General features: G+C 39.6%; 1 protein-coding gene across 1 annotated transcript in view; it reads left to right on the top strand.

Annotated features, from left to right (window-relative positions):
* LOC135464536 (uncharacterized) overlaps positions 1 to 22163 on the top strand; it is a 130988-nt gene that overhangs the window by 64893 nt on the left and 43932 nt on the right. Inside the window, 17 exon segments of the mRNA XM_064741960.1 lie at positions 266 to 340; positions 2378 to 2944; positions 3389 to 3457; positions 5023 to 5589; positions 6161 to 6199; positions 7383 to 7949; positions 9256 to 9270; positions 11231 to 11278; positions 12278 to 12307; positions 17774 to 17806; positions 18273 to 19013; positions 19365 to 19391; positions 19573 to 19614; positions 20054 to 20641; positions 21109 to 21132; positions 21330 to 21371; positions 21600 to 22151. Of these exon segments, the coding sequence (XP_064598030.1) occupies positions 266 to 340; positions 2378 to 2944; positions 3389 to 3457; positions 5023 to 5589; positions 6161 to 6199; positions 7383 to 7949; positions 9256 to 9270; positions 11231 to 11278; positions 12278 to 12307; positions 17774 to 17806; positions 18273 to 19013; positions 19365 to 19391; positions 19573 to 19614; positions 20054 to 20641; positions 21109 to 21132; positions 21330 to 21371; positions 21600 to 22151 (4026 nt within the window).

Below are 22163 nucleotides of genomic sequence, written 5' to 3'. Positions count from 1 at the left end.
CGTTAGTTATTTTACATAATTTCACCGATAAAAAGAGATTTTAAAAACCAAAGGGGTTATATACCCATATTTACTGTAATTTAATTTTATGAATTTAAAAACCACACACTTGAAATCAAGCATTTTTGTAAACCTTGTTTCATGACACGCGATTTTTACCTAAAAATGTGTTTGGACTTGAGATTTTCCCAAAAGACAGGATTTAATTTCTCTCTATTCCCTGGTTTCATGAGTCTTTATTGTTTCTTTTCTCTGTTTGCTACAGACCCGGAGACACCCAGGCCCACTCCAGCACCAACCACACCTCGCCCGACCACTACACCAATGCCGCTCCCCAGAGGTGAGATTATCCAACCATACGTGGTTAAGTTGAGGTAGTTGTCGCTCACGAATGAGGTCAGCGCCCCCTTTGCAGGGCGGACAGAGAACTGGTGGGACACTTTCCCCCTTGAAGTAGACTACTGGACGAAACGGCGGATATGGGTTATTAACAACCGACGAACTACCATAATGCACGATTAAAATGCTAATTTAATTCATTTACCTACAACATCTTCGTCGAAACAAACGTTCCCATATCAGTCATCAACCAATATCGACGTTCCGGGTGAATAACCGGAAGATCAATTTCCAAAACAATCCACACAAACCGCCAAAAAAGTGAGAAATTAGGACGGATGAATGCACAACGATTCATTATCAATCACAGATAACGTAGACCATAAAGTAAATATCCCACAGACCATCTCTCCCAATAGTTCAAATCTCTGAAGCATTTTTGTAGCAACATCATATCAGCTCTTCATGAATAATGTGGGATGGCACGAATCCGGCTTATGCTGGCTGGGCGGTGGGCTATATCGGCTCTTCATGGCTAATGTGGCAGGTTGGCGCGAATTCGGCTCATGATGGCTGGGCTGTGGGTTATATCGGCTCTTCATGAATAATGTGGCAGGATGGCATGAATCCGGCTCATGATGGCTGGACTGTGGGTTATATCGGCTCTTCATGTATAATGTGGCAGGGTGGCGCAAATCCGGCTCATGATGGCTGGGCTGTGGTTTATATCGGCTCTTCATGAATAATGTGGCAGGATGGCACGAATCCGGCTCATGATGGCTGGACTGTGGGTTATATCGGCTCTTCATGAATAATGTGGCAGGGTGGCGCAAATCCGACACATGATGGCTGGGTGGTGGGTTATATCGGCTCTTCATGTATAATGTGGCAGGGTGGCGCAAATCCGGCTCATGATGGCTGGGCTGTGGGTTATATCGGCTCTTCATGAATAATGTGGCAGGATGGCACGAATCCGGCTCATGATGGCTGGACTGTGGGTTATATCGGCTCTTCATGAATAATGTGGCAGGGTGGCGCAAATCCGACACATGATGGCTGGGCTGTGGGTTATATCGGCTCTTCATGAATAATGTGGCAGGATGGCATGAATCCGGCTCATACTGGCTGGACTGTGGGTTATATCGGCTCTTCATGAATAATGTGGCAGGATGGCACGAATCCGGCTCATAATGGCTGGGTTGTGGGTTATATCGGCTCTTCATGTATAATGTGACAGGGTGGCGCAAATACGACACATGATGGCTGGGCTGTGGGTTATATCGGCTCTTCATGAATAATGTGGCAGGGTGGCGCAAATCCGACACATGATGGCTGGGTGGTGGGTTATATCGGCTCTTCATGTATAATGTGGCAGGGTGGCGCGAATCCGGCACATGATGGCTGGACTGTGGGTTATATCGGCTCTTCATGTATAATGTGGCAGGGTTGCGCAAATCCGGCTCATGATGGCTGGGTGGTGGGCTATATCGGCTCTTCATGAATAATGTGACAGGGTGGCATGAATTCGGCTCATGATGGCTAGGCTGTGGGTTTAGTCAGGCGGTCGTGTGTTTGGTGAAGGTTGGACATAGCGGTTTCCTCCACCCATAAACCTGAACACCTTAACACATATAAATCAATCTATCAATCAATCAATTAATCAATAAAAACACAAAGTGTATATCCAAGAAACAGAGCAAGTGATGATTTTTTTCTATACCTAAACACATGGCACTTACCCATATGAAAACAGTCATCAATGTTTTAGCGTTTTTAATCCAAGTACCAGAGGTACGGTAACGGGCTTAAGTCAGGACATTTACCATGCATCATATAAGGTGCTGTGGTTTCTTTCGAACAATCTCGAGTTTCGATTTCCTCCGAACACAAACCTAACCACCATCGTACCGTCAAATATTCATGTGCAAAAGCTGCAGGATACATATTTCGGTTGATGCCATTCCTTCCTTTTCTTTTTGTCTTTTTGTATCTTTTGGCTGTGCTTCATGAATCAGTAACTTTGGTCTCTCTCATCCAGCTTGCATCGGTGCGAAGGCCGACATTGTCGTGGTGCTGGACGCATCCACCAGTGTCACCGAGTTCAACTTCCAGCTTCAGTTGGCCTTCATCCAGGACTTGATCAAGCCTGCCGACATCGACAACGGCAACGTACGAGTTGGTTTGTTGACCTACAGCACTGAGGTGTACGTTCAGTTCCAACTGAATACCTACCGCTCCAAGGCCGACATTATTAATGCCATTAGCAGCGTTCCATACAACTACGGTAGTACGAACACTGCAGGCGGTCTGGAAACGATGAGGACTGAGATGTTTAGCCAACGGAACGGCGATCGTCCGGGCGTGATGGACATCGCTGTGATCATGACAGACGGTATCTCCAACATCAATTCCCAGCGGACCATACCGGAAGCGGAACAGGCCAGACGGGAAGGCATCACGATATTCGCTATTGGTATCGGACTCACGGACACCCGAGAGTTGGACGGTATTGCCAGCAAACCTCTTGATGAGTACAGATTTAATGTGGAGGATTTCGCTGCGCTGCAGGATATTGACAGACAACTGTATGCCTCTATTTGCAGCGGTAAGTATTCTTCGGGATTATGGGTTTCCAAATGAAATCGTTGCTCTTCTTCTGGATTAGTTACATTAATAACAAGAACACCTGCATTATGCCTTATTTGTATGATATGTCCAGAGGGTATTTTCTGCCTCTTTATTCTCTTTTTACTTTCTGCATAACAATCAACAAATGTCAGTGTTACAATTCGTTTCAATGCTGAATCTTTCTACCTGATTTTCGCTAAAGCCAGGTGCTAGGGATCTGTCGGAGATTCTATTATTAAGGTGTCTAAGTGAATAGTTACAGTAAAACCTTAACTGAGCTAAACTAAGAGGCTGCATTCCATCGGTTACATGCGTACTGATCAGATTTTACTCGCTATACTGTAGTATTTTGTATATAAAACATAATCTAAATTAGTAAATCTTCAGACAATGGATCTCAATGAAAATGGGTGTTTTTCAGAGCAAACCACCGTAGCAACAACAACATTACCCACGCCTCCTCCCACGTCAGCCTTTGTTCAGCCCATAGGTAAGTTTTAGAGCAAATGATATCCATGCAGCAGTAATGGTCATGCGCCAATAATGGTCATGCACCAATAATGTCCATATACCGATAGTGCACATATACTGATAATGTCTATATACCAATAATGACTATATACCAATAATGTCCATATACCGATAATGTCTATATACCAATAATGTCTATATACTAATAGTGTCCATATACCAATAATGTCTGTCTACCAATAGTGTCCATATACCGATAGTGCCCATATACCGAAAATGTCCATATACCGATGATGTCTATATGCCGATAATGTCCATATACCGATAAGGCCTACAGAGCAATAATGTCTATATGCCAATAGTGTCCATATACCAATAATGTTGATATGCCGATAACGTCTATATACCAATAGTGTCCATATACCAATAATGTCGATATACCGATAACGTCTATACACCAATAATGTCCATATACCGATAAGGCCTACAGAGCAATAAAGTCTATATACCAATAGTGTCCATATACCAATAATATCGATATACCGATAACGTCTTTATACCAATAGTGTCCATATACCAATAATGTCGATATACCGATAACGTCTGTATACCAATAATTTCCATATACCAATAATGTCTATATACCGATAGTGTCTAAATAGCAATAATGTCCATATATCAATAATGAATATGCGCGATATAGTAATATTCATGAACAAACAATGGTCAAGTAGTAGTAATGCTCTCGTTCCATTGATGATTACACACTAAGGGTCATAAACCAATAATTTCAATTTTCACGCGACAATAATGGTCAAAACACTACGAATGGCTAGGCGCCAGTAATGACATGCAATGCATCTGTTTTGTCCAGTTCATTTCTGTGAAATACCGTAAGAACGTAAATAATATGGTGTCAAGTTTCCAGGTTCTGTATTTAGTCAATGGCTGCCTTTGAAATGTTACCGTGACTTATGAAAACATCAGTTCGGAAACATTATTTAGTAGAACACGAAAGGAAAAACACTATATAAGAAACCACCGACAGATTTAAACGGTTCGCATATAAAGGGAAAACCCTATATAGGAAACCAAGGACACATTTAAACGATTCGCATATAAAGGAAAAGACAGTGTCAGACACATTCAAGTGGTTTATAAGTTAAATGTGTTTTACACTCTTACCTTCAAATCGCGACCGCGTCGGTTACAGCGTCCTTCTCGAAGCCGGGAAAGCTGAGATCAAACCCGCTTTGGTTTATGCCTAAGACTTTTAAAATAAGTACTTGCTTCTGCCTCTTTTCACGCTCAGTAGTGAGAGATTAGAGCATGGAAACAGAACTGATTGACCCGGTGTCAGTATGATGTGATTGGGTGGGGTGTCATGTCTGGTGTCTTCAGCATGATATTTGAGTTGCGGCAGCACTTTTGCAGCGAGGAGAAGACACAGAATATGTAGAAACACCTAATGACTGGTATGACGTAAAAATAGTTAAGTACGACGTAAAAACCCAAGCATCCATTCATACATACCTTCAAGTAGTTTTAAAATGTATATCTTCAGCTGGTTTTTTCATTCCACAGCGTGTGTTGGAGCTAAGGCTGACATTGTCATTGTGTTGGACGCTTCTACCAGCGTGACCGAGTTGAACTTCCAGCTTCAGTTGGCCTTCGTGCAAGACTTAATGAAACCCGCCGACATCGACAACGGGAACGTCCGCGTTGCTTTGCTGACCTACAGTACTGAGGTGTACACTCAGTTCTACTTGGACGAATATAACTCCAAATCCGCCATCATTAACGCCATCGGCAATGTTCCTTACAACTACGGCAGTACCAACACCGCTGACGCTCTGAAAGCCATGAGAACCGAGTTGTTCAGCACAGCCCGTGGGGATCGGCCCAACGTCGACAACATTGCCGTTGTGATGACCGACGGCGTATCCAACATCAACTCCCGACGTACCATTCCGGAGGGTAAACTCGCTAGAGATGCTGGTATCACTATGTTCGCTATCGGTATTGGCATCCAAGATACCAGAGAGTTGGACGGCATTGCCAATCGACCATTAGATGAATACAGATTCAATGTCGAAGACTTCGAAGCACTTCAAGACATTGGCTGGCAGCTCTACTCGTCCATTTGTTCTCGTAAGTATTTAGAAATCTGTTTTCTTCCGTGAAAGAAATTGGGAAGCAGAAACCTCTTGAGCTAAACAAATAAAATTATTCTGGACAACATTTAGAAATATATTAAATAGGTTAGAGCATGCGTCAGTCCATCAGTCCATTACGAATCATTGTTCAAAAATGTTCGTCGCATTAAAGTGAAACCTGACACAAGTCTTCACCAAAATGATTTACAGATCAGCGTCGAGTTTGGGTCTATTTCGTCCATTTTCAAATTTATTGCTACATTTTCCTCCTTCGAGTTTTTGACAGTCCTCCAGACTATTTTTCAAATGTTGGTTTTTCTTAAATGGGACTTGGTACAAGCCTTTACCGAAACAAGTAACAGATCAAGTTCCAGTTTTTGGAACGTTACGTTTATTTTCAACAAAGATATGATGATTGTCTTCCGTCGTGGACTTTTTCGCCCATGTAGCTATTATTCTAACTGCTCAAATAGGTAGGTGGCATGTATTGAAAGCAAGTTTCATACATTCAGCAGGTATCTTTACTACATCGTTTCAATCTTTTTTTCTTTGTCTTTTTTTCCCAGAACCTAACAAACCGAAAACTCCTGAGCCCACAACACAGAGTGAGTAAGCTTGAAGAGTTCTAGCGACGTCTAGGCCATAGTCTTCAACAGATAATTGTAACTGGCAATACACATTTAGTCCTCAAATGATACAAAACAGAGCATTTCCTTATGTTCCTCAGTTTCATACCAGAAATCTACAAATAAACTGTGACGCAGTTTTACAAAAAAACGGAATTTAAACACAGCTCCAGACCTGATTTGTGAAAAGCGGGTAGGGTTTCGCATTGTAAAATGCTTGTCCACGACACATAAATGAAATAACTGATCATTAGCGAAAAGTAGATATTTCACTTGAAAATCATAAATGTGTCAGTTTGTCATAAAAATCACTTACTAGTAACACAAGTGTTTGATACAGGGTGAAGCATCTAACTGAAGTTTTATACCAAATTCACATACAATCAATTCACATAGCTTGTACAACATATACTAGATGGTCGAACATCGTGGGAATTGTGTCTAATGCTGGAAGTATCCGTGGATGCTCAAATGTCAATCATTACCCTGTTTTTGCTGTAAAAACGGTAATTTCACAAGTTGGTTAGATATTTTATGAGCACGACAATGGAATGGATGCCATTCTTGATTTTTTTTTGCATATTCCACGCAAAGGTATTAATTAAACACGACGTTCACTATATTATTTGCCATGCTAAATTAAAGCGGCTCTTTTCGTAGTATTTAAAGAGCTGTCCATGACAACTGAGAGAAAATCAAAGACAAATGAATGTTTTCTCTCTCTTTTGTATAGCATATATGTAGTTAAATAACTTGTTGTTGTTAAAATCAGCTAAACATTATACAATACAACAATCCATGGTATTTTCATGTAAAGGGATGCATGCTGACAAACAACGTAGCTAAACGTTTACATCTGAAGGTCAATTTAGACATGATTTTTATGCCTGGATATATTTAGCCAAAAGAGGATGCTTGAGATCAACACTCGTGTCACTTATTTCCTTACTACAGCACGTGCGCCATCTTCACACCTCCACCCCAAACACTTTCATTCACATTTACCTCCCTTTGTCATGTAATAGTTATCTTCATTGACCTACACTGAATATATGAATGGACGGCTGATCTTAACGCCACGTCGCCAATATACTTACCCTGAATGTTTACTCTCGCTTGCATGACGGCCCTTGCATGTTTGTTTTGTTTTGTTTTTCACCAGTTTGCCTTGGAATTGCATTTGACATTGTGTTTCTTCTCCCGTCTACGTCGAGCTTGACACACAAAGACTTTAAGCGCATGCTGCACTTTGTGATACACGTTGTGAAAACCTTAGACATCAACAGTGGACTAGTTCGGATCGGCCTGCTAACATACAACACTCGAGCCAATGTTGAATTCTTTCTGGGACAGTACCACTCAAAGAGAACGATTATCAAAGCTATCCGCAGAACGCGCCTTCCAAAAGGAGGCACAAACACCGCGGACGGCATCCTGCGCGCTCGGCGGACCATGTTCAGGAAGAAGAACGGAGATCGATTGGACGTTCCCAATGTGTTGATCGTGGTGACTAATGCCTTGTCGGATGTCAATCCTCATCGGACGATTCCTCAAGCAAGCGCCGCCAAAGAGGACGGCATCAAAGTGTTCACGGTGGGCGTGGATTTGCCAAACCTAAGGGAGATAAATGCCATTAGCAGCCAACCTTTGTCTAACCACCGCATCCTCGTGGAGAATTTTGACTTGCTCGACGATGCAACAGATGTTTTATCTTACTACTTTTGCACGGGTTTGTTTCCCTTTCTCTTTCCTAACTTACCGAAATCTGAGCTCTCATTTTGAATGTTTCCTGCATGTTGTTGCTGAGTTTATTAACAGTTTCATCAGTTTGCAGTACGATTTCGTGCTACAATATCGTGACAGTAGAGTAACCGCCCTTTGAGAACGTCATTTGTAACTGAACAGTGTTTGGGCGCTAACTGGATAATATGGCCACAATCCACAGTTAATTTTCCATTTACTTACATGTTAACATTTGGCTTCACAGCACTGTCCCTAAATCTGCAAGCCCTGAAAGCTCCCGACCTCATAATCCCCTTTGACACAACCCCAATCAAATTTCTGATAAGGGTTGGCCGATGAAATTTTTGACAAAATTCACATAGCTGATTGGGGTCAAAACCACACAGAGGCCGATAAAACGGGACTCTCCACTACTTTTGCCTCGAGTGCATCCGCCACCATTCTCTCAAAACACACAAATTTATACCTAGAATGAAACTTTGAAGTGTCTGCTACAAAATGATACCGCTTAACAAGCAGAGAAAAGCAAAGTAGGGCTGCTCAAAGGAGCAAAGAAAATATGTCTAAAATAGCCGCGGATTACATTCTAACCGGAAGCATTAATTGTGGATTGTAGCCTTACTGACACACAGACTTTATAGGTTATAAACTTCTGAGCAGTTATTTGGCATGGTCTTATAGTTGAAATTTATCAGAAATTTCTGGATAGATCTATCTGAAGACTTTTTTGCATAGTGTTTTTACCCCCAATCAACCCCAAAGGATACCAAGGTGACAAAAATGCTGTAGTAATGATGTTGGTAATGATGTTGACAAATTGACCACACAGATAGTAAGGAAAATCAATGTACCCCCGTATCCTAGAGGAATACGACGCCCAAAATCACCACGTTACAAGGGGGGCGTAATTCTGTTAAATCATTACAACTCCGCAATGGCGCATCGAGAAACTGTAATGCAAGTGTTTTCCATTCTGTTTGTAAATTAATCCCCAAATGACTCAGAATAAGATCTTCCATCAATAGCTTGGCATGTGACTTTCTTTTTTTGTTTATAGCAAACTCAACTTTGTACTTACAAGCAAGACTAATGTTTCTCTCCAATATTAGATGCGTGCGATGTTTTTCATGTAGCAAAATCCCATTTGACCCAACTGCTAATAGTCATTTACGTCATGAATGGAAGCAGGTTGCGTTGCTTTCATCATTATGGTTGTATAAAATGTTTAAATTCATTTATGTATGTATTTACGGTTTAAATGAGTATGAGTATTTATTGCTTTTCTATTGTAGGAACCACCAGAAGGAGTAGTACTGAAATAAGTTGTATTTCATAAGTATCTTCTAAAAGTGATAAAAAATGAGGTTTAATGATAAACGCTGGTTTTAGCTTATTTTCATTTATGCTAAACTTCGTAATCTCAGACACATCTGTATATTCTTCTATAGTATTTTGATTACAAGTAATCCTGTATAATCTGAACAAAAGTTTAGCTATACATAATAAGATTTACAAATCTGTACGCATTGCCATGTACAGAAACGTGGGTAAAACAATTCTTTTCTGTTTAATGATTGAAATTTTACAGTTTATACTAAATCATTAACCTTGTTATCATTAACAAATTCACACATGAATAACAACTGCAATGTAACCCGAGAGGCATCGACATTTATAATTCAAGGGTGTTGCTGTTTGCACACTGTACACGTAAATGTTAATCATTACAACAATACAGACTACGTTACTTAACCTATACGGGAAGTCGTCTTTAAGTGTGTTCACGATCACTGATTAATCATTCTAATATACACTATGCTACTTTAACCTCAATGAGAAGCCGTCTTTTCTTTTAGTGTGCTTCAGGATGAAGTTTAATCATTCTAATATGGACTATGTCACTTTCATTTTTTTGAGAAGGTTTCTTTTGGTGTGTTCAGGATCAAATTATAACCATTCTAATACACACTGTGATACTTTAACTTTTTGAGAAGCCTTTTTATAGTGCTTTCGTGTGCAAAATAAAAGTTTATCATTCTAATACACACCGATGTACTTTAACATATTGAAGAAGCCTTCTTTTAGTGTGTGCATTGAACGAAGTTTAATTCTTCTAATGCACACTACTTGTTTGAGAAGCCTTCTTTTAGTGTGTTCAGGGAGCATAGTTTAATCCTTCTAATGCGCACTATATTACTTTAACCTGTTTGAAAAGCCTTCTTTTAGTGTGTTCAGGGAGGCAAAGTTTAATCATTCCAATACATACCATAAACTGTGTTTTGTGCTTCTTTTTACAGTCTTCTCTTCTGCCTTCTGTCGTGTACTGAACTGAAGTTAAACTCACATGTAATATTTATTGTTCTTAATAATCCGTGTGTAACAGTTTATTATTGTGATTTTCTGATTTTGAATGGAATTTAATGTCTCATATTCTGCCACAATGCAAGTTTCCGCAAACAATAGGCGGGTTATGGTTACAAAGTTTGCCATAAAAAAATGAAAATGAAAGTCGCAGAATTTGAGAGCATTTTAACATTTTTGGAAATCTTTGGAAAACAATACTGTAACGCGTGTGTGTGTTCTTTCATTTTTACATTTTGTTATTAATCGTTCAGTTTTGAAGTAAAACCTTCTTAAAATTGTTCTGTTATTTCATTATACATTTTTTATCTGAGAAAATATGAGAAAAGATTGCATGCTTTAAATAATTTTCTTTGTATGTAAAGTTCATATGCAGTGTGAAAATTATTTAATGTTGTGTATCTGGATTTGGCGTGTGTTTTCGTCACAAAAACTGTGAATCTTCCACACCCATTGCATGGACCTTCGGCATGTTTATTAACATACCATTGTGTAAAGTTTTACGTCAACTCTTGTGTCGTGTGTTGTATTTGTGTTTGTATGTATGTGTTATTCCAGTTAAACACAGTTCACAGTTATTAAAACTTAAAATCTTAATAAACGTTAACAGTATTAATTGTAATATGTTTATTCCATCTTTAACCATCACGTTCAAATTCACAAACTAACTTTGTTTAAATTGAAAATTTTCAACATTCTTTGCTAACTGGTTATAAAGCTGACTAATACAGTTGAATATTGTATTTTCATCTAACTTGTAACAAATTTTAATCTAATATTGTAATAACAGTGTGCTAAATAATTAAATGTGTTTAATAAAATAACAGTAGCCTTACATACAGATGTATCATTAATGGTGCAGGCAATTCAATTGTATCTAATATTGCGACAATTTATTTTTCTTAGCTAGGAGAACTCGGCCACCAAGGACAACAACAACAACAACTACACCACGTAAGTTTTGAATTTTTATTGAAGCCATTTTCTATCATAGTGAATGATTGTCATGCGTATTCTCAAAGGCAATGGTCATTCCCGAGAAAAATGTCGTTAAATTTCATCGTAGACTACGGAATACAAAATCTCTAATAATGCATAATAATAATGAAATTGATGTATGGCCGACTTGTCATCAGCTGTATCGGCGTCGACTATAGCGGCAAGACTTATTCTGTATAACTATTACTGTCTTCTATATCCCACTGAGATGTAACACAGAGCAGCAACGACAGTGTGGTCGTTTGTAAATTGTCACACGTGATCGGTTAAATAAGGCCTCTCGACAGTTGACCTCAGTTTGGGTTTTGTTGTAACCGTTTACGTAAAAATGCTTAAACAGTAGCAAATTACACGCCCCCAAGCACCATGGCTTAGAGGGATACCGAATTTATTCTGATTGGTTAGTGTGAGAGATAGGCAAGCCTAGGCTATGCTGACTTATGGATTATGGTGCATTTATTCAAGCGTGACCAAGAATGTTTTGTTACGGTTATCTCCCCATGGTTTCGTTCATTCATTGTCAGGTGTCTTTCTGAAGAAGTGGTTTCTTCAGGGTTTCCTTCATCGGTTGATCTGTCCGCCGTCCGCTTACTTTATTATTTTTCAGTCAGTAGGCCTATATTGTTTGTTAAATGTGATGACAGCGCAGTATTTTGAGTAATTTTAGACCAGTGACGTCTAATTAATTGCAGTTAACATCACTGCATTTTTTTACCTAATTCTCTTTTAGTCACGGTGCTAGAGGCCCTCTAAGTTTCTACTATTTATGCGTTTACATTAAACGCTAAGTTTCACTGGTTACGTGTGACCATTTGCCAACTATCACATTGTCCTCAATGCTCTGTCTTTTCTCTCTATGTTGTACCTCTAAATTACGTTACAAAGTCATGGAATTAAATTCCTTGCACTGCTTTTACACCTGTATATAACCAAATCCTGCATTCTGTGTTTCAGGTCCTACTCCACGACGTACCAGACCCACGAGTAAGTATGCTTGACATGTTTCAATAACAAGGAGCAAGAGACGAATGATGGAGTTGACGTGACTTTCTTCATGTCAAAGTACCCTTTATCCTGAGAAGTACCAAACTGAAAGTGAAAGTAATGCGACTGATTCGTAACCGGGAGATCCAGGTTCGAGTCATGCCTAAGACTTTAAAATCCGCTGGCGTGATACTTTTTCGCATTATTTACACCGAGGAGTATTATTAACTGAGTCTAGGTGTCAGTATATAATTACTACGTAACTGAGCGAGGTGTCATCTCATGTTTTTGAAATGGCGTTCCAGTGAGGCAGCGTATATGCATAATGTAATATGCACAGCTACGAGTCTTCTTCGAAGATCTGTCTTCATAATATGGCTAAAGTAATGTTAAAAGCAAGACCTGGAATAATCAAAATCTTATGTCTGAGAATCAGGATCGGTTATAGTTTACTATAAGTATGTGAAATACAACAATTTGCGTTAAAATTAACAGCAGGCTGGTTTTAAATTAAATATTTCACTGTCATTGGTGGACAAAGTCAATAAATCAATTAGCGGTATTGCAGGATTATCCGTCTTGAAAATTTGCCTTGCGCTAAGATCACGAAAAGCTGAAGATGTTTACTTTATATCACCTGTTCACTTTGTTCTGTGGTCGTTTCCTCCACAGACCCTTTCGCATTTTACACAAACCATCATTTACTGCTCAGTACAGCATTGTGGATATATATTCGTGCCCTGAATTCTATATAATCGCACAACTGTACACTTTTTTCTTTCGCAAATAAATTTTACGGGCCACAGTCACAAAATTTCGTAAATTCCCATATATTCTCACAGCATTTCTATTTCAGAAATACAAGAGTTCATGATGTCGTTCTTGAAACGTAAATAAAGCCACAGGCTGACATTTGGCCAATCAGTAGACGTGAAGTGGTCACGTGGGCGGTTGCTTTTGACCTTACCAGAGCTGTTACAGCTTCTTTCATGCGCATTCAGAATGGCTTACATTTCAAAGAATTACCTAACAGATCATATAAGGCGACATTATGAGCTCGTGTATGAAGACTCCTTGGTTACAAATGCGCTATGCATGCGTCATTTAAGAGCCACGAACAAGTTAATTTACGAACTTTTGTGAGCAAGAGACCAATATCACAAAAGATTGTTTCAAAGACGAATACGCCACAACTCTTCAGCTTCTTAAAATTTTCAAAAACTGCCATTGTGAGTTTACAAAACATCTTTTTCAATATGGAATAATTTGTACGAAAAGAAAACATCTATAGACTGATAATCTCAGATGTATAATGCTTCTAAAAAGCCATTTTAATTCATTTGGTTCTAAAGTGATTGTAAAAGTTACCAATAATCAATAGCGAAATATCATATTAGTTTAAACTGTGAAAAGAAACGGGTTCATATCTTACGTGTGTGTGATTGTAGCTCCAAGAACGACAAGGAGGCGTAAGTAAACCGTGTCAGCATGACGCATGCGCCGTTTGGCGGACCTGTAACATGTATAATATGTGCCATGTTCGGACTTTCGAGTATCACGTGTTCGGACTCTATGAGCGAAACTATTGAACTTCACACACGGCACAGTACAAATCTCATGTGCACTGATACTGTAGTTCGGGCAATTCGATTTTTGGAAATGAAATGATGCCATTAAGAAACTGATTAGTACTGGCTTCATGCACAAAATTAAGACAAGAACGGAGAAATACCAACAATGGCACATCATATCTCGTTCTTGAAATAAATATTGCCAATTAAGTATTTTATGATTTTCCTATCAATACAAAAAAATACTTTTCCTTGCAGCAGTCCACTTCTTCGCTCTAAATTCTTGTGCGAAAAGGTCAAAATAATAAAAAGAAAATATTCGATGTTTCCATCCTTTGATATTTTGCCAACAAAGTTATTTTGTGTGTCGGAGATATAAGTGACATACTGAGGTTTGCATACGTTATACTCGAAGGGTCTTCTACTCTGTCCAATATTGTATTTACTTATGTACCATGTATTTGTATCCTGTGCTTACAACATGTACTTATATCATGTATTTGTATCATGTAGCTTTATCATGTACTTGTACTGTACAACACTTGTTGATTTCTCTTATCGAGTTAATCACCAGGCCAGTGTTTCTACTAATGTTTTGTCACTACGTCTTATCCGCCAGAAGAGCGTTTTGAAAACTCCCTGATGCCAAAACAACCGTGGTGGTTGAGCATTCAGCATGAATCAGTGAACTATTTGCTCAAAACATTTTAGATACACATGCCATGCTTAGACATTTAAGTACTTCGCAACTAAGTAACTTAATAAGTGCATCTCTTTTAAGTAATGGCTTGCGGAATCCGTGTTAGGACATAACTAGTCACACTTTATACCCAGCAGAACCCGCGTTTAACTGTTAAGTATAGCTAAGTCTCAATTACTGTCGTTGTGTGGACGAAATGGCGTGGAAAAAGGACGCAACTCAAAATCCAAGCAAACAAAACAGGTAGAAATCATTCCATAGCTTGTCATCTAAAGTGACATAGAAATGTCAGTAAATTAATCTCAATTTGAAAACTTAAAATCAGTGACCATTAATAGCACCATGGTTGTTTTTATCAACGCGGAATCCAAAGCCGCCATTATGAGGCAGACGCGTCTGGCATCACGCGGGTAATTATTGTGGCGATGTAAGTTAAAGATTGTTTAACTTTGTTCAATAAGAATAACAAAAGATTCAAATCTCAAAACTGAAACCTTATGGTCCACATGTTTGCTGATTATCTGTAACTAACTCCGAAGTTAACTATTCTGTGCCTTTTGTCTATATGTGTGAACGAATAACAAGAAAAAGGGTCGTACGTGCTGTATGTAAAACTGAAGTACTTCTGCGTAACATACGTTATGTATAATTCATGTATAAGTAGATTTGATCAGTATCAAAGTCTCGGCGGTCATTTCCAATATGGCCTAGCTGTCTTATACTCAAATGCCTCAGGCTTTAATTTGGTAATACCTTTGTTTGCTGTTGACATTATTCTCACTCGCATGTCACTATTAGTATCTCGTCTCTGGTGAAATGTACCAGTGTCTCCTTATTTCTATGTACCTGTCTCTTTTCAAATATGCATGAGTTCTTATAAAAAAAATTATAAAAAATAATCATTCAGTGCTTGCCGAATTATGAATAATTATAGCTTGTGGAGAAAGATGAAAAATCAACTGATACTATATTCATTTTGTGGGGAAATTTAAATTTTCCCACAAAGTGTATTCTCACATAAACACCAACATTGCAGCTGTCATCATTACAAATAGTTGGTCTAATTCTTCTCATGAAAAGGAAATAAAGAACAATCACTTCAGGAAGTCTCATCCAACGATGGAATTTCTCTTTCAGCGATTTCCCGATAAAGGAATGTCGGAATTCGTTACAGGGCTTTTCAAATTTCTCTAAAAAAAACTTCCTTGTCAAATACCTTTTCTTTCACGCTGAAGGTTTTGAGTGTTGCTCGAATGTTTGGAAAATCTTTCAACTTCTTCAGTGGTGTAGATCAACCATCATGAAAATTTGGCTTTACATTTGTCAGGACGAGCTATGGGATTTTATTTTCTGGGCTTACTACGAATGAGAATCGTATTCCTATTTGCTGTATACTCTTTGTGTGTTCACAAGTTTTGGTTACAGACAAATATAAGTTTGCTGGTGAGACCAAATTCGGCGCTCCTATACCGGGCAGTTTTTCTTGTTAAGAACCGGGATGGGACAAGTGAACCATACTTGCAACTTCTTTCTTTTGACAGACCAATATGGATTTCCCAAACTTCTGGTTTAACAGCTTCCCTTGCCTTTTCAATCTCTACTTGAAGTTGTCCACTGGAAGATTGTTCGAAACTGATGACTTCTACCGACGTCCTTCAGCAACAGTTTCGTTTTCACAACGGCTAATTTCTGAGAGTATTCGAACATTCTGAATACTGAAATTATGCCCTGAGTAAATCTTTGAAATGCGTTGAAATCTTTCAAATCTTTACATGTTTTATAGTCATTTTCCCAGGACTTGGGAAGAATGCAGATGACTTCCATAGTAATATGGCAGTCTAAGACATGGCATTTGCATTCTTTGTGGGTTTTTTAAGCTCCATTTCTTTGTTGTGTGATATCGGAGAAATATTCTTACATGTTCACTTCAGATATGAATCTAAATACTCATGAACACAAGTCATACTCAGTTGCCCTTAAATGCTCACATGGCAGTGGGATTCCTCATTGAGCCTGTCATGACGACGCCTTTGGTAAAATTGCCAAGGAGACCTTAACACTATCAGAAAGTGTACTGACAGCTTGCCAAAATCTGCAAATTCAGTGGCTTGCTGCAGCAAACTTCCATGATGTGGCAAACGCACAATGTTGCTTGCAGAAAACCAATTCACGGCTCTAAATCTTTAGATACATTTTAAAGAGTTGGAGGTTTGTAGCAATGCCTTCATGAATATCAACTGGCGTCAACTGATAGAAATTTCATATTTTGCATAGCTGATTCCAGCTGATAGGCTTCTGGGAATTTCACATTTTTCAAAACCGACATCCACTGAGAAGCATTCGAGAATTCGAGAATTTCTCCTAGATGATGTCCAATGACAGCCTTCTGGAAATTCAATGTTTTTAATAATTCCTCATATGTACTCTCTTTTCACCCATCTCATTTCCTCCAAGGATTACATCCTTAACCTGTCATGCCTATCTGAATCCTTCTACCCCTGGCCAAGTCTTCTATTAAGAGATTAAAATAACCACGAATTCCAGGATCCTGAAAATGAGCCGCATGTCTTAAATCTTAGGTCACTCAAAAGGTAAGAATATCTTCTCTTTCAGGGATGGTTAAAATTAAACTGGAGGTGGACCATACTAATCATTCATGGGATCACTTTAGTCGCAGGTACAAATGTCATATCTCCCGGTTATGGACAAATGTAGGATAGATTTTCTACAGTGGAGTTTTGTGTACTAAGCTGTTAACTGTTATACAACCATTTTATTTTCAGGATTTCAGTGAATCTGTATATCAGAGATCCATTTTGTGCATTTTTGCATCGATACTCTATTGCTAAAAACTAGCAATGCCAGCATTTTGCATGTTTCAACTTCTAGGTGCTAATTACTTGAAAATTTTTCACTTTTCAGATGCTAAAAGTTCCAACATATTCCAGGGGTTCAAAGTTCAACAGGAAAGAAAGAGCAGTATATGTGAAACGGCACACATTGAATTTAACAACTTTTTTATTCCCAGGTGCATGTGAACACAGCTCAGGTTGAGGGACTGATATTTATAAAGCCTTTCTGGTATTCTTCACAAATCCAGGAAGCGGTATAAGGTATTGGACATCACGATGTCTGGGTGAAAGCCGTTTTACTAAATCACTGATTAATCATACTAGTGATTTTATATTATAACAGGTGTGACTGACAATGCCCAGAGATTGGGACGCAGTAAGTACACCGGCGTAATGCCGAAATAACCCCGTCAGGCTAACCCTAGCATTTTATACAAACTTTTATACAAACGTTGCAAAGACATTTTAATTCAAAGATTCATAGCAAGGGCTTTTTCCTCATTTTCTTCAAAATTCCTTATTTTCTTCAAAATTCATCTGTTGTGTCAAAATGTCCTACAGATCAAAACAAGCAGTATCTGGTTCCATGCACATGCCTGAAGAAAAAAGCTAGTTAGTTTCACCTACAAAAATCCCCCAAAAGAACAAACGAAAGAAAACAAAGCGTGGTAAGGTAATAGAGACAAGTGCCAATGGTGTACTTCGAGTACATTAAGTGCTCAAATGTATTTTACCCGTCAAATCTGACCTCATCTGACAGATATCACTCCGTCGTTGCTGTTTTGGCTAATTTAATGTCGACAAAGATAATCTGTGTTTAAATTTTCTAAATGTTATGTAAGAAAATGTTTCAAAAACTATCATTATACACACTATCGTTCGTCAGGCTACTCACCAGATAATCTTCCTGCTTCAGTGCCACGCCCTTAAAACTATTCACAAACTTCATCTCAAAACATTCATCTTCACAAAACGACCACATGTTGAAAGCTGCAAAAACAACATCGCCTTAATGTATATCAAACTCATAGGTGCAAATGGAAGAGACGTTGTAATCCTCTTGGACGCCTCCATGCCTCAGAACCAGTTTAACCGGGGCAAGCAGTTCGCCAGGAACTTTGCCCAGCGGTTTAATGTGGATTCCGGTGACACAAGAATAGGCCTCATGACCTACAGTGATTCACCAAGAAGCTGGTCTTACTTGAATCGCTACAACAAACAATCCGACGTTCTCTCGGGCATTCGCAATTTGCGGAGGACAGGAGGCCGCTCCAACACAGCCTCGGCTCTGAGGACAACCAGGACAGATATGTTCTCACAGGGCAATGGGGATCGACCTTTGGCCAACAACTTTGTGCTCCTTCTCACCTCTCAACAGTCCGTAGATAGGAGGGACACAGTACAAGAAGCCCAGAGGCTGAGGAACGCAGGAGCCCAGGTGTACACCGTGGGTCTGGGACAGAGAGACACAAGTGAACTAGAATCTATCGCCACACCGCCGGGTCGAGACAACAGCTTTAATGTTAGATCGCCTGATGATATGAACCAGGTTCCTGGCAGAGTCGTCGACGGGATCAGGCAACGTGAGTGTCCCCGCAGAAACTTTCCTTGCCTTAAGAGATACAGAATCGTTTCTGATTGGCTAGTGTAAGTTGTAGTCAGTTCTAGGCAATGCCTAGCCTAAGCTGAATTTCAGGTATGACAGATTTGTTCAAGCGTGGCCAACGCTGAACAAATTAGACGAGGCATCCTTATCTCCACTGTCAGCCAATCAGTGTCGATTCTTTATCCATTTAATTAAACATTAGATATTATACCCTTTTCCTGGTTGTTCAGCTGGTATAATTTTCAAAAGAATTTTTATTTAAAATATACCATTTTTGGAGGGATTTATATTTCCACTCAACTAAAATTTTCTGTTTTTCTATTCGCAGTGGTGCCTGACCAACAACCTGGGACGAGTAAGTAGAAACATTTCTACAAGGCATTTGCCAAAGATAGTTTATATGCGATTCATTTCTTGGAGACAAAACTCAGCTTAGAATTGTATCTACCAAATGGATTAAATGTTTTTTCTAAAATACTTTATTAATCAAGCCATATATAGTTGGCCATGTAAACATTGAATTAATTTCTTTTCAGCACTCACAGATTCACAGACCACTCCGCAAGCACTAGTTCCAAGTGAGTTTTACGGTACAAAGTTGTCATTTTGACACCAAAAAATTCCCGGTCATCAACTTAATACAATATACAAACCCTTTGCTTCACTTTGGCCAAGGTGCTTAGCGAGTCAGAGCATCGCACTGACGCAGAAGCTTCTCCCCCATTGCAGTCGCTGTAACTTTAAGTCCAGCTCATGCTGTCTTTCTCTCGGGCCGTACGTGGGAAGGTCTGCCAGCAACCTGGAGATAAATGGTCGAGGGTTTCCCCTGGGCTCTGGCCTCTTTCCGCCCATCATAATGCAAGACTCCGTAGAATTAGTAAAACATTCTAAAATCAAAAATCAATCAATTTCTAAACAAAAGCAGATATTTGTTTGCCATAACATAATCTTCCCCGTAAAATGTCTTTTTAGTTGCTATTTTTTAATCATTTTTGTCTTAAGTAAAATATATTTCAGTATACTTCTACATTGCCGATTCCATTTGTCACCTAGGCAAAAACGGAAGAGATGTTGCCATACTTTTGGATGCTTCCATGCCACAGGACCAGTTTAACCAGGGACGTCAGTTCGCCAGGAACTTTGCCCAGCGGTTTAACGTGGATTCCGGTGACACAAGAATTGGTGCCATGACCTACAGTGATTCACCAAGAAGCTGGTTTTACTTGAATCGCTACAACAAACAATCTGACGTTCTCTCGGGCATTGACAACCTGCGGAGAACAGGCGGCCGCTCCAACACAGCCTCGGCTCTGAGGACAACCAGGACAGATATGTTCTCACAGGGCAATGGGGATCGACCTTTGGCCAACAACATTGTCCTCCTTCTCACCTCTCAACAGTCTGTGGACAGGAGGGGCACAGTGCAAGAAGCCACGAGGCTGAGGAACGCAGGAGCCCAGGTGTACACCGTGGGTCTGGGACAGAGAGACACAAGTGAACTAGATACTATCGCCACACCGCCGGGGCGAGACAACAGCTTTAATGTTAGATCGCCTGATGATATGAACCAGGTTCCTGGCAGAGTCGTCGACAGGATCAGACAACGTGAGTGTCACAAGAGAGATTGTCGCCAGGCTACTTAAAACTTGGAATTGAATATACCCTTTTCATGTTTGTTCTAACGGGATAAATTAAAGACTCTGCTGATGGGCGTTTTGTCTCCTATGTTTGTATGTTAAATTTGAAAACAATAAAGGCATTTTTTAGTAATTCTAGACTAGTGACGCCTAATAACTTCCAACTGTCATCATTGCAAGTAGTTGGTCTAACTCTTGTCATGCCATGATCCTATTGGGCGTGTACGTTGCTAACTTTAGGCATATATACATGAACAGTTAGAATAAGACCTGAGGTGAATTGCCAAGTGAGCGGATTTCACCGGTAATACGCTGGTTTTACTACATATGTTGTGAGGCTTTAATTATATTTTGAGGCAATCCATGTAAAATCGTAAGATTTTGCAATATTAATCTTTTCACTATACCAACGTTTTTCTGTGTTTCTGTTCCCAGTGCCTGACCAACAACCTGGGACAAGTAAGTAAAAAATTTCCTTCTTGGTATTTACGAAAGACAGTCTCAAAGAGATTTATTGCTTGGAGACAAAACTCAACTTGATATTGTGTCTACTACCAGTAAGATTAACTGTTTATTTTTTAAACATTTTATGTTAGTGAAACTGATATATAGTTTTCCACAAAATATGATGTAAACATTCATTTTTTCCTTTTTAGAACAAACAGATTCACAAACCACTCCGCAAACACTGGCACCAAGTAAGTATTATAGTACAAAGTTGTCATTTTCATGGCAAAAGCTTTAGACATTTTCTCTTGATCCACTTCTCTGATACAATATGCAAAACCTTTGCTAAATTTCAATGTTTGGCATAACATAATCTTCGCCGTAAAATGCCTTTTTAGTTGCTATTTTTTTATCGTTTATGTCTTAAGTAAAATATATTTCTATATACTTATACATTGCCGATTCCATTTGTCATCTAGGCAAAAACGGAAGAGATGTTGCCATACTTTTGGATGCCTCCATGCCACAGGACCAGTTTAACCAGGGACGTCAGTTCGCCAGGAACTTTGCCCAGCGGTTTAACGTGGATTCCGGTGACACAAGAATTGGTGCCATGACCTACAGTGATTCACCAAGAAGCTGGTTTTACTTGAATCGCTACAACAAACAATCTGACGTTCTCTCGGGCATTGACAACCTGCGGAGAACAGGCGGCCGCTCCAACACAGCCTCGGCTCTGAGGACAACCAGGACAGATATGTTCTCACAGGGCAATGGGGATCGACCTTTGGCCAACAACATTGTCCTCCTTCTCACCTCTCAACAGTCTGTGGACAGGAGGGGCACAGTGCAAGAAGCCACGAGGCTGAGGAACGCAGGAGCCCAGGTGTACACCGTGGGTCTGGGACAGAGAGACACAAGTGAACTAGATACTATCGCCACACCGCCGGGGCGAGACAACAGCTTTAATGTTAGATCGCCTGATGATATGAACCAGGTTCCTGGCAGAGTCGTCGACAGGATCAGACAACGTGAGTGTCACA

The sequence above is a fragment of the Liolophura sinensis genome, chromosome 4, assembly GCF_032854445.1.
Source record: "Liolophura sinensis isolate JHLJ2023 chromosome 4, CUHK_Ljap_v2, whole genome shotgun sequence".
Taxonomy (NCBI): Eukaryota; Metazoa; Mollusca; class Polyplacophora; order Chitonida; family Chitonidae; genus Liolophura; species Liolophura sinensis.
This window is presented reverse-complemented; position numbering and strand designations above follow the sequence as displayed.